We start from the raw sequence: 12,838 nt of genomic DNA, 5'->3' as shown, positions 1-12,838 counted from the left end.
TTTTAACAATATTTTCACAGTAAGTATCTTTCTTCAGTTGTGAAACGGTTAATCTCTATTTCTTAAAACCAAAGCTACTGCTCACATTCTTGCTAAGTTAGTCCCCTGAATGTGAAGAATGGATTTGTGGTGCTACAGCAGTAATGTTTTCTCTTTTCCCTTTCAGAAATACGCAACAGAAGAATGTTTCTTTTTTGAACGTTTGGAATCCAATAACTATAACACTTACCGGTCACGAAAATACTCGGATTGGTACGTGGCACTGAAAAGAACTGGACAGTACAAACCTGGACCAAAAACTGGACCTGGACAGAAAGCTATCCTTTTCCTTCCCATGTCTGCTAAAAGCTGACTTCAATAGCAGGTTCTGAGCACCAGTGCCACACAGCACGAAAGATGTTGCCTTTCCTACTCCTCTCCAAAGTAGCCAAATATAAGCAATTACTTGCTGATACTCTTAACTACTTTTACAGATACCAGATTAAACCATGAATGTTTCATACTGTCCTTATATTGCTCTTTAAACCTATTGTGCCAGTGTGTGTGGAGGTAAAATGACTTGCAGAATATATTTTCAGGATCAGTAACACTTTTGTTTTCTTCTAGGTACCTATGTATTTTATTTACTTTATGCTTGCTTTATGGAGTAGAGGAGAACAAACCTGATGCACACTCATAGCAATTATTACCTTTAAAAATAATTTATATCGTAGCTTATTAGAGAATAATTATGTTCTAATAATTACCTAAAAATAAGTCCACAGATAACTATAATATGCAACACTGCAATAGTTCTAAATTATTACTATAAGGAAATGTGAAATGTATTGCTATCATGTCATGTTTCTGTAGGACTCGGGCAGCTCCCTGTGGTAGAGCTTGTAGAACAGGCCTGTGTACACAGCTGGGAACTCCCTCATGGTTATGTCAATCCTATCAAACCCTTCCCGGTACCCGAACAGTAGGAGCTTGGCCACGTTGCTGGTGATGGGAGTGGTGTTTTCCGTCCTGGCCAGCTCCTCCAGGTCCATCCACTCGCACCGGAGGCACTCGTGCTGGCAGAAGCTGATGTGGAAGGAGGTGGGCTCCATGCGGCAGATGATGTACATGTCTAACTTCCCGAAGGCTCCAGGGTGCTCGTGTTGCTGCCTGATGCTTAGGATGGACTTGAACTCTGACTTGATGCCAGTCTCTTCAAAAACCTCTCGAACTGCTGTGTCTCCTGGGTGGAAAGAGCAATCCTTGCAATACATCTGAGAGCAACTTAGCACTCCTTAAACCTTTTGGAAAGATGGAAAGCCTCTTACTCAGCGTATTCTCTATTCTGCTTCATAAGGTTTTCAGAATGTAGGTCTGTTGTTCCAACACAAGGATAAGCTAATTTTTTGATTCCCAAACAACAGTAATTGCTGTGTGCCTTTCCTGTGTATATTCTACAGAATTACGTTGGTAATGCTGTGCAGGGTGTGGTTTGTAAGGGACACTGATGGCTGCTGGCTCCACTGATCCTTTAATCCGAGACAGCACTGCACTGTCTTTGCAGTCCTCTGGATGGATCCCCATTCCTCTTCTTGTCCCTGCCCAGTCTCGGGTTCAGATCCTGTGCAGCTGCACCTGTACTGATGTCAGATCTCTTGATCAGATCAGTTTCACTGCACTTCACCCCAAGGGGTAACAAAATGGGTAAGACTCTTTTCAGAAAGTGAAAGCTGGTGCCAGGTCCTTTTCAAGATGTACCGTAAGAGTCAGGTGACGTTTCAAATATGCCCCAGCACCAGTGCAGCACAGAGCCTGTTCTTGCAGGAAACATGCTGTAAACATGCTGCATGTGTGCATTCTGTGTGCCCCAGCCCAGAGTGAGGTCAGTGCTAACATTCCTCACCACAAACGCAGCAGAAACTTTAAGGGTCTACAGGGTCTGTGTGCTGCAATTACAGCCAGAGAACCACCCATCCATCCAGGACTCCTCCAGAGATTTTTCTATTCAATAACAAATTGAAGAGCCCCTAAGAAGTTTTTTAATATTCCACTGATTTCCCCAAAGTCTGCAGTTTCTCATCATAGTCTAGTCAAATCCTACTTGCCTGGGGTAAGTACTGGTAGGTTAAATACTGGCTTTTCCCAAATTAATGTAACCTCCTGGTCATCTCTGGTTTGAGTGGTCAATGTCCAGAACTGTTGTGCAATGTTACCTGCTCCTGTTAGTTCATTTTCAGTAAGGAATGTGTGCTGGCTTGCTTCCAAAAGCAAATGCATTTTAAAATACTCACAGAGATTCACCATCCTATGGAATCTTGCATCTTGCCAAGTCAGAGGGGAAAAAAGCACATGTTTCAGGGGTAGTTTCAGATATTGGAAATAGTAACTCCCTGTGGCAGGTGGTTTTGTTAGTGGGCAAGGGGCTACAGAAGTGAACTGAGATCGCGAGGAATGCTGAGGCAGGCTGTGGTTGAGAAAACTGCAGTAAAGACAGATTTCATTTAAGCTTTGAGCTTTGCTTTTAGATGAAGTGCCATTTTCTGTTTCCCTTTTATTTAAATGTGAGTGTGTATATATATAAATATCTAATGACAATTAAACTAGAAGAAACACTAGGGCTGGAGTTTGAGAAATACTCAGATACAAGAATGTGTGCACTTTGCTTAATCTGCATTATGAAACTATTGGTGTCACTTGCATGAGTCAGTTTGCACTCATTTAAGTAGGCGGCCAAGCATGTTGTCACTTCATGTAACCAAAGGATTTTAAGCAATATAATTGCAATTTTTAATTGTAATTTAAAATTTAGTCCCTTGGTGACTTGTGTTTTTAAGGTTTGATGTAAGAATGAAAAAGGAAAATTAGCCTCTATTATATTTTATGCTTGACTAACTTATATCTTCTTTTAATGTAAGATACGATGCAGAGAATCGTAACTTTTATTATTCTGTAGTTTAGAAGTGGCAGGAGGGAAGCTGTAAGACACTTTTCTCCTGGGTGGTTTCAGTCCAGGCTCCAGCCATAATCTCACCTGTTAAATGAGGGATGGCTGCTGTTGTACTCAGTAGCAGTATCACTCTGGGGAGTCCCACTGGATTGCCAGTGCTGGTCATTTGTTGTTCCCTTGAGTACAAGAATCCTGCTGCTGCTGGCACTATAAGTGAGAAGGAGCTTGGCTAGACAACAGCCATGGTATTTGGGATTCTTTTGAAAACATGGATCCGTTTCACCATGTCACATTACATTGTCCAGCAAATATTTTGGATTTCCATCACCAGGTTTGACAGAAAGACTTAAAACCTGACTCACAAGTTATGATAAGTAAATTCAGCCATATCCTGACAACTAGCAACTTTCTCCATGCATTGAAATAATAACTGGAATACAACCCTACCAGACATTGTTGCGGGGAGACTGCTAAAACAGTAGGTATTTCTAAGGTACGGAACAGTCAGGAAGCCTGGGCTCGACACCCAGCTTAAGAAGTAACCAGCCTATGGATCACGATTTTAAGGGCTGAGATACAAGGAGAAAAACCCCAGATTTTCTCTCTCCTCATCAACACCCTTGTTCATTCACCTGTGAGGATAAACTGCAGCAGTGTTCATCAGCTGTGCTGTGTTGGAGAGAAATGAGAAGTTTCCTCACACCAGCATTGTTTCCTACCACAGGAGTGCTTCATGTCTCTCTTGGGAGTAGGTGCCCACAAGACTGAGGCCCTGCACTTCACCCTGGCCCTGTGCCGAGGAGCTCTTGGTCCAAACTAATCAAGTGAAGGGGGTGGAAGGAAGCAAGTGCATTTATTGGAATGGAAATTTTTGCTCAGTCCATCCCTGAGGTCACTGCCCTGGATTCCAGTGTGAGCTGAGAGCTCCCTGTTTCAGTTTTATTTGGACTATATATGGGTTACCTTAATCCTCTGCACTTCTGGCTCATTTTGCAGCATATCTGACCAGCCTACAAAAACTTAGCTGGCCTCAAGCACTCCCTTAAAAGCAAGTGTGGAAAAGAGTAAATGTTACAAACACAAAACTTCTTTGTCCTGAACATGCTACCGTGTTAGCACTAGGGTCCCAGCATTGTGTCACTCCATCTATTCACCATTAATTCAAGGAAACAGTCCATCACAGGAGCAATGTGAGTCATGCTGTATTTCAGTGATGGTCATGCCTTTATAGTTCTGTTGATGGCTGACCTATTCTCATAGGACTTACCAATGTCTTCTCCTGGATTAGACAGACCTCCTGGAAATTTCCATGCGTTTATAGTCTGTATTGGAGGAAAAAGCCATTAATGCAGTAGTCAGTCTGTGTTGCACTCTTTAATACGACTGAGATAATTACCACATAACTTTTTTTTTGTTGTTGTTGAAGTTGCAGTATTGTTATTTTACAAATATCAGTAAGTAGGAACTTGTTTGTTCCTGCTGACAGGATTAGAGACAGCTACAGTCTGTAAGAACTATGGGAACAAAACACCTACTGATTGAAAATACAAACTGTCTAACAGTCATTAGACAATGTTGCTGCTAGATAGAGTAGTTGAATATTTTTTAAAAAGCTGCTATAGACTATATAATCTTATATTTAATCACTAATGTATTCCACTTCCATTGTTTTGGCTTTTTAAAAATGTATATATATTTAATCTTACAAACAGGTATTATGATTGTACTGTTCTATACTGCACTGGCTTTAAGATGTCTCTGTGTGTCTGTAATGATCATTTAGTGTAACTTGTCATTTTCATGGAATACAAGAAATGAGGGCTTGTGTGTGATTTATGTATAGAAACATTTATTGACAATAAAGTTCAATATTAAAACGTGAAGTGCAGGCTTGGTGTTGTTACTCACACTGCTAAAGAAGTCCCAGTCCCTGCACCTCTGGCAAGAGCACAAAGATTTGAAGGCTTTACCTTCTATTTCTTTCCTTTTAAAAGTTTATGTAGGAAGAAGTTACCCTTCTCCTAGAAATAAATGCAGTAAAAAGGCACACTGGCCCAAAAAAAGCTTTTTTTGTCTATGCAGCATAGCAGGGAAGCTGTGTGCTTTCCAGTGATTTGAAACCCTAATGACTACATTGGAAAAAAATTTTTTTCCTGGGCATTCTTAAAGGGCTTGGATAGGAATTTAAAGTAATAGATTAAAAATAGTGCAGATGGAAAATACATATATTTGTCTTCTACTGGCTTTCAGATTTACTTTTAGTTCCTGGAAATCTTTGTGTGCTGTGGAATTAAACCCAAACAGCTCTTAATATTCCAACAGCTGTTAAATTTTTTTTTACTCTGCTATCTGTTCAAGATATTTACTAAAAGGCAAGCATGCACATTTATATTTTAGTGTATAAAAGGGTAAATAGGTGCCATGTTTCTAATGTTTACAGTGTGCTGTTCTGTCCCTGGAGACACTCTGGAGCTGGAACCACTTTTGGAGTCTACAGCATGAGAGGTAGGTTTATGATTTAATTGGTAATTGCTGAATGAAAGCCTGAAGGTCCTCCTAAAGCCAAGTCCTCAACATTTTAATTTATTGTAAGTAAAAATATAAAATACAAAAATGAAAAATAAACATCTTCAGTCACAGGAAACAAGTTCAGAGGAAGATAAATAGCCTTGTCTTTTGTGTTAGAAACTCAATTTGTGGTATGATTGAACCTGCCTGTGAAAGCCCTCTTTCACTGAAGTTCATTCACTGTGTTGTAGGTCCTAATGAACTGATGTTTTGGGTCCTGAGGAGAAAAGTCTTAGTAGCTATTTCAGGAAAGACAGGAAAGTGCAGCCAGTGAGATTCCAGCACAGTTTTAACTGTATAAAATGAAAAATATGCATCCAAGTGTATTTCAGTCCACCTAGCTAAGGTTTGATTGTTTCATGTTAAAATGGCATGGGTTAAAATAACTCTCTTAGAGAGTTCATTAATGAAGTTTAACATGAAACACTTTAACTTGCAAATGAAAGCATAACGGAGGCTAAATATCTCTTGAATAGAGTAGCACAGGCAGCTGCCAGTGAGCCCGAGAGATTTCTGAAGCAGCTGAGTTAAAACCTAGGTTAGTCTGATAGGGGCGGGCAGACATTTCAGTGATGGATGCTCGGTGACCTCAAGCCACATCACATGAGCCACCCTCACCACAGCACTGCTCTGGTCTGGCATCCTCTGTAGTGAGGGCGGGCGCTTCTGTGTGTGAGGAATTCAAGATCTTTACACCTGCTGGACCAAGGTGGTCTCCCAGGTCATGGCCAACCATGCTACTGCTCATTTAAAGCCAAAGATATGCCTGGAATTTTGGAAACCAAACCAAATCAGAAACCTTCTCTCAAAATCTGTTTCAAGCCATGGGGATTTTCCAGATGTCTGCATGGATCCAAACACAATACCAGGGACTCCTGGGTCAGTTACAGGAGAAAGCATAAAACTCAAAACAGGAAGGATACTTAGTTCTGCTCAATCAATCTGCAAATCTGCAGCTATAATTTATAACCAAGCTGTTGATTTTTAGAGTTGGGTTGTTCTTTCCTTAATATGGAATTCAGCAATCTGTTGCTAGATGTGTTTAAGACACTTGTAAAAGGAAGTGGCTTTTAACTATCACAATTTTGGACTGGAATAAAAATAAAATATATTTTGTTTTGTATTACAGAATAGGCTTATCTAAATGAACTTCTCTATTTTATAATCCTGTAACAAACGTACCTTATTTCTGTCTTGTACAACCAACACCCTTCCAGTGCTTTCATCTAGAACAGCACCTGGTATAGAAAGAATATTGAAAAAGAGAAAGTGTTGGACAATGTCATCCAATCCTAACAACCAAAATTTAACATGTTTTGATAAATTTAACATGTTTTAACATATTTTGCTCATGTACAGTTAGCAAGGTTTGTATGGATGAATCACAAAGTAGTTTGTCAGTGGAAAATGGATGCACAATAAAATATCACAAAAAGGTTAAGTATCCTGTAGAAAAATTCAAAGTTGGCAGTACCAAGATAAATAATTGCAACTTTTAAGTTCCAGATTAGACAAGAAATGAAAAGAAAAACTTGCTTGTGTTAATATCAGAACTAAAGAATGCAAGATCAAGAGGTTACCCAAACAATCTGGCAAAGCTGCTCCCTTCAGCAGAGACTGGCCTGTAATCTTCCTCAAATAACAAGAGAATTTTCCAGTGACTCTGGCTGAGAAGCCACCCTTAAGGGGAATGGATTTTTCTTCACTGAAATACATGACAAAGCCCCCACCTGCTTTAGTGAAGATTTGAGTGTTTTTGGGTTAATAACACACCAGGTTTAGTACTCTGGTCTGGCTGTGCAGATAATGTTCAGCTGTGTGACTATCTCTGAACTCACACTACACAGCTAACAACTCATGACAGGAACTGCACCATAATCTGAGTCAACTTAATCCAAACGTGTTGCTTCCAAGTGGAGAAGCGATACTTTCGCTTGATGAAAAAACCTGTCTGACTGAGAAGGGCAGCTTTTCCTTATGTCCTCATGCTCAGCCCATGACTACCTCCCGCAGATTATAAGTTTTCCTACTTTCTGGAACCCAAGTGCTTTCATGTTTAATTATGTCATACTCACTGGTCAGACTTTAAAAATGTCCTTCCCTTACAACAGGTATTTTTCTCAGATTTTAAAGAGCGCTGTGGTGCAACTTACCAGGATCTTTTCCACATCAGTCATGCATGGCTTTCAAATTAGAGGTTAACGGTAACACAATGCTCACGTCATTTTACAGCAGGAGGAGGAGGATATAGGCACATCTGTGATGACATGTGCATTTAAAATGCTATGGGAAACTATACCCACAGGAAGGAATTATTAAGGAGTGAGTGTCCAGCTAAAAGCATCCTGTTTTTTAACAATACATGGCAGAGTTATGTGTAGGAGGATATTTCAAAGATGAAGTACCAGTCTTCCTTCAAGGTATGTCAAAGGACATGCTTTAAGAGGGTAGTCACATATCTGCCTCCCTGTGGTTTGTGACTTTATTATTTCATTCCTCCTCTAAATACTTAGCAGTGTCCAAGTTCAACTACTGTAATGATGAAAAGAGGCAACAAAAGGCAACAGGAGGAAGTTTGTGATTAGAGGATTTGTTTTCTAGAAAAGCCATTCCTCAGCCAAAGAGTTTGCTGAGACCAGGGAGGGCTGGTGAAGGCAGGAACCTGCCGTTTGAATCAAACAGAAAGTGTATTTGCTCTCCTCTGTTCCCCTGAAATTCAAGCCTGTGGATGTAATTTTTGAAATTCCCACTGAGATGATCAGAATCTCTACTAGGGGATACCTAAATGCAGAGGAAGAAGAAAACACAGTAACAGGATTTGCTGCCTGGTCTCATGTTCTCTTGCTGGGCCACACCTGGTTGGCATCAGTGAGATTAGAGTTTGACTGCCCTGGATTTTGGTTCTTAAAACCACTCCTGCTACAGGAGTGAAGCTTTAGTCCATCCAATGCCAGAATGACTTTCTGGAAAGGTTTATACTTGAAACCCTACTGAGTAATCACTATTACAGTACCACTTGGTTTTGAAGGTTCTCTTTAGGGGAACAGGCAAGAAAAGCATTTAAACAATAAAAAGAATCCCTTAGATAACTCCAGATAATGAGTAATGGAGGAGAAAAATATCCTTATCCTACCTGTTTTATTTATGACTGATGTAAAAATGCATGCAGAGATGTTCAGTGTTTAGATGCACTTGTCAACCACAGAATGAGCGCAGACACCACTGCTTGCACTGTAAGCATCAGCAGACAGGAGCAGGTATTTGTAAAACAATTTGGGAACTACTTTGAAGTCACTTTTCACAAGTGGCTTATCAAATCTATCCACCTCCATCTTCCCATGCATTTTCACAGTAATGCAGCTGCTCAGTTTAGATTTCTTTAAGTACCAGGACTGGCCAAGGGTGATCATCCTATGTGTGTGTAGGGTCTCCTTCCTGGAGTCCGTCAACTCCAAGGACTTTGTTTTAACAAGTGGATTAAGGTGGTAGCAGGGCAATAACACCTGTGTTGTAAGGCTTGTAGACCACGTGAGGGGGAAAAAATGCCTTTCACTTTTCTTCCTCTCCTTTTACTTTCCTTCCTCAGCTTGTCCTCTCATTCCATTGTTGCATACTTACAAACATGTCATATTTACAAACACGTCACTTTCTGGATGGCAGGCCACATCCTCCTTGGAGGTGGATCATTTTGGAAATGCCTTTTAAAAAGACGTTAATCACTTCATACACCAGAGACTCCTCTGTATCTTTACAGATGTGGAAAATCCTGCCGCCTACAAACGGATGTAGTAACTTAGCTGGAAGTCACATCACACATTCCACTATTTCTGAACAATAATGGCCAAGCCCAATGAGTAACATTTGCTACTCTCTGCTTGGCCACTCCGATCCAGTCTGGTAAAACATGACCTGACCCCGCTTATTCACACCTTTGTCATCACTTGGCTGCATGGTCCTGAGGCACAAGCCCTGGCTGCGCTGCGTTTGCTGTGTGGGAAACTCCAGACGGGAGGAAAAACAGCTGCTGGTCTACTTGGCAATGAGACTCCCTACCTGTTCCCTGTTCCCGTGCTGGCTTCCTGCTGGCCAGCCAACCACTCTCCACATCTCTGCTTTCCATTTCAGGATGCTCACAGGACTGACTCCTGCATTTCACTGACTGGCCACAGCTTTGAGACGGAGACTCTCACCAGAAAATTGGTTTTAATTTACTGCAGACACGTTCTAAAATACTTTTTGGTTAGGGAATAAAGAAAGGCTTGTGTTTGACCCCCTCCCCAATATCCATATTTAAATACTTTCTACTTCAAGAAAATGAATTTAAAATAGAATGGACCCTTTCCACTACCCAGGGGCTCCCTCCTAAAGTAGAAAGATAATGGAATAAACCTACCAGGTGGTATCCACGCTGCTTAGTGTATTTTTGGGATGTGTTCCAGATCCACTGACAGTGAGCAGAACAAATGACAAAAAAACCGCCACATACCAGTCATTATTTCACACTTGTTTACCTGCCTAGAATGCTTTCCTGATCTATGTCCTTCAAAGAAAATCCCAATACTGACCAAAAGCGTACGTTTGAAAAATGGTAGCAAAGAACACATACAATGTATGTTGTGAAATTTTAAAATCCATACAAGAAATTATGAAATCTGTATACCTGCACTTACCAAAGTTTTCTTTAACGTTTTTCCCTACTTGCAGAATGCAAAGTGTTTTGAAGCACAGCTGCAAATTATGCTCTGAAAATGTATTTTTCAATATTTGTCAGTCTTTTAGAGTTATGATTTTTTTTTTTTAGCTCTTTCTGATGCCCGCCAGGGTCACAACTCATGTTTTATGTGATTTCCTTTCAAGCAGCACTTTCAGCCGTGCAAGTTATATTGAGAAAACCTCTCTTTCACTGAGGTTTCCTCACAGGGACTAGCCCGGTGCTTTTGCGAGGAGAATGCATTGTCCCGCTCAGTTTAAATGCCACATATTTTAATGGTGAGGTTTCCATACCTCAGGGAAACATGCTCCAACATGTCCATTGACAAACTCCAAGGCCGCCTACAGCATCCACCCTGCCCTCTGCTGGCCTGGGAACAGAAGACTCCCACTACTGATGGCAGCAGCACTGTTTTGTAATTCAAGGGTTTTTCACCTCAAGCTTCCTTTCACCTGACCTGCTGCTACACCGAACAAACCATCTTTTGTGAGCAATTTTTCAAATTGCTGTTTATGGGCCTTAACACCACTCGGTGGAGAAATAACACCCCACAGAGTCCCTGCAAGCCAAGAACAAACAAGTCGGGGCTGCAACTGGAGAGATGTGCTCTCCCCAGCCTCGTAATTTCTGTGCGTTAATGTAACCCTTAACCAGTACATGAGGGGTCCAAACCAGTCTCCAATTACAAATAACTGAGGGATGGGATAGGTAATGGCTTATCTACTGAACTCTGCTGAGTGAGAGAACAAAACCACTGGAATTTGGTGAAGCTAACTTCAAGATGACTGTATTTTTGGCTCATCATCAGTCCCTTGTGCTGTGCTGTATGAAAAAATAAAAAAGAAGGAAAAAAAGGGGAAACCGTCTTGTCTAGCTCCTCGGAAATTTTCTGTTATGGAACAACTTTCTAGCTGTGGTTGTGGGAGGTCTGTATGGATAAGAGTATGGTGTTTGTGGGGTTTTTTTGTAAAACATATGTTTGGATTAAAGATTTCTAGGCACAGCTTAGATCAGCTTTCAGACCATTGCAATTCAGGCTAACAGTTGTTTTAGCTTCTAAACAATCCCTGTTGGGTCAAGTTCTCCCCATTTACAGACATGAACTTGAACACAAGTTCAAGTTTAGACAGATATATGTATTAAGCACACAGAGCACAGAAGTGCTTTTTTCTCTATGTTGGTGGTTGCTTTTTCATTCCAAAATGCAGTAGCCATCCGGTTTCCATTTGCTGACTGTACAGAGGAGCAATTCCTACCGAACAGACGCCCAAGGGCTCCTTCAGGACTTTCTGTGGGTGCAACCACGCCTGTAACTCACCTGCAACCCCCACCTGGTGTGTGCCAAACCCTGGCAATCTGCTGGGCCCCTCTCCCAGCCACAGCGTCAGGGTGGACGAGCCCTGCTCAGCGTGGTGGAAAGCAAAGCCTTGGGAAGCAGCCACTGCCACAAGACTGCTCTGGAGGATGGGGACATGGAGCCAGACAGCAACACGGCCTTCATCCCGCCACTGAGACACGGACTCTGCAAGAGAGGGAAGTGAGGAGGGTAAGGAACCCCTTTGCCCTTGATCTGTGTTGCTTTAAACTTCACCACACACTATAGCCATTAGTGATGTGCAAAAATCTGTATATTTATGTCATTTACCACAGGGGAAAACTATTGTTGGTGTGAGAAACTCAGCAGCAGTCCGAGAGGCTGCCAGGTTGACATTTTATGTGGTACAACTGGGTGTTCATGTGCAAAATGATGGCTTTTACATTTAGGGTCTGCCATGAGAAACAGGGGAACTACTCTTCTGGAGTGCTGTCTCCAGTTCTGGGCTCCTCAATACAAGGAAGATACGGAACTACTGGAGTGGGTCCAGCGGAGGCCACAGAAAGGATGAGAGGTCTGGACCATCTCTCTGTGAGGAGAGACTGTGGGAGCTGGACCTGTTCAGTCTGGAGAAGATGAGTCTCAGATGGGACTTCATCAGTCCATCCAAATACCTCAAAGGTGGGTGCCAAGAGAATGATGCCAGACTCTTTTCAGTAGTACCCAGTGACGGGTCAAGGAGCAATGCCCACAAACTGAAACACCTGAAGTTTCACCTCAACACGAGGAAGAATAACTTCACGCTGAGCGTGGCAGAGCACTGTAACAGGCTGCCCAGTGGGGGCGCGCAATCTCCTTCTCTGGAGACATTCCAAACCCACCTGCTGTGGTTAGCCACTCCCGTGTCACCTGCTCCGGGCGACCGGACTGGATGATCTCCAGGGGTCCCTTCCAACCCTAACTATTTTACGGTTCTGCGAAGGGTCCGTGCTCCCTCCTGCCAGCGCCCTTCACCTCCCGGCCGCGGCTCGGGGTCTGTGAGGGGAAGGCGGCGGCTGAGGGCGCCCCCTGGCGGGCCCCCCGCCGCCCCTCACACACCGCCCCCCGCCCGGCACTTGCCCAGCAGCCACCGCCCGAAGGCGGCCCGGTCCAGCCGCGGGGAGCCGCGCAGCTCGCCCAGATCCACGCTCACACCCCCGAACTTGTCTGTCCTCGCCCGCAGCCCCGCCAGGGCCGCCCAGCCCCGCGCCCTCCTCAGCCCCCGCCACGGGCCCGCCATGGCGCCGAGCGGGGCGGGGAGCGGCCGCCCCCGGGGCGG

The 12,838-nt window shown here is 42.9% G+C and overlaps 2 protein-coding genes across 2 annotated transcripts in view; one reads left to right on the top strand and one right to left on the bottom strand.

The window, feature by feature from the left end:
• FGF2 (fibroblast growth factor 2) overlaps positions 1-391 on the top strand; it is a 20,222-nt gene extending 19,831 nt beyond the window's left edge. The window contains exon 3 of the mRNA XM_038136226.1: positions 167-391. Coding sequence (XP_037992154.1) covers positions 167-352 — 186 coding nt within the window. The 3' untranslated portion in view covers positions 353-391. The remainder of the gene's footprint in view (positions 1-166) is intronic.
• Positions 382-12,838, bottom strand: NUDT6 (nudix hydrolase 6). Its single transcript, XM_038136228.1, has 5 exons — positions 12,640-12,838; positions 11,524-11,727; positions 6,677-6,732; positions 4,194-4,248; positions 382-1,222 (listed from the first exon to the last, which is right to left on the bottom strand). The coding sequence occupies exons 1-5, from the start codon at positions 12,797-12,799 to the stop codon at positions 834-836; spliced, it is 864 nt and encodes a 287-aa protein (XP_037992156.1). The 5' UTR covers positions 12,800-12,838; the 3' UTR covers positions 382-833.

Source organism: Motacilla alba, chromosome 4 (genome assembly GCF_015832195.1).
Source record: "Motacilla alba alba isolate MOTALB_02 chromosome 4, Motacilla_alba_V1.0_pri, whole genome shotgun sequence".
In the NCBI taxonomy this organism is placed as follows: Eukaryota; Metazoa; Chordata; class Aves; order Passeriformes; family Motacillidae; genus Motacilla; species Motacilla alba.
Note: the sequence above shows the minus strand (reverse complement) of the source record. Positions and strands in the feature narration are given on the sequence as shown.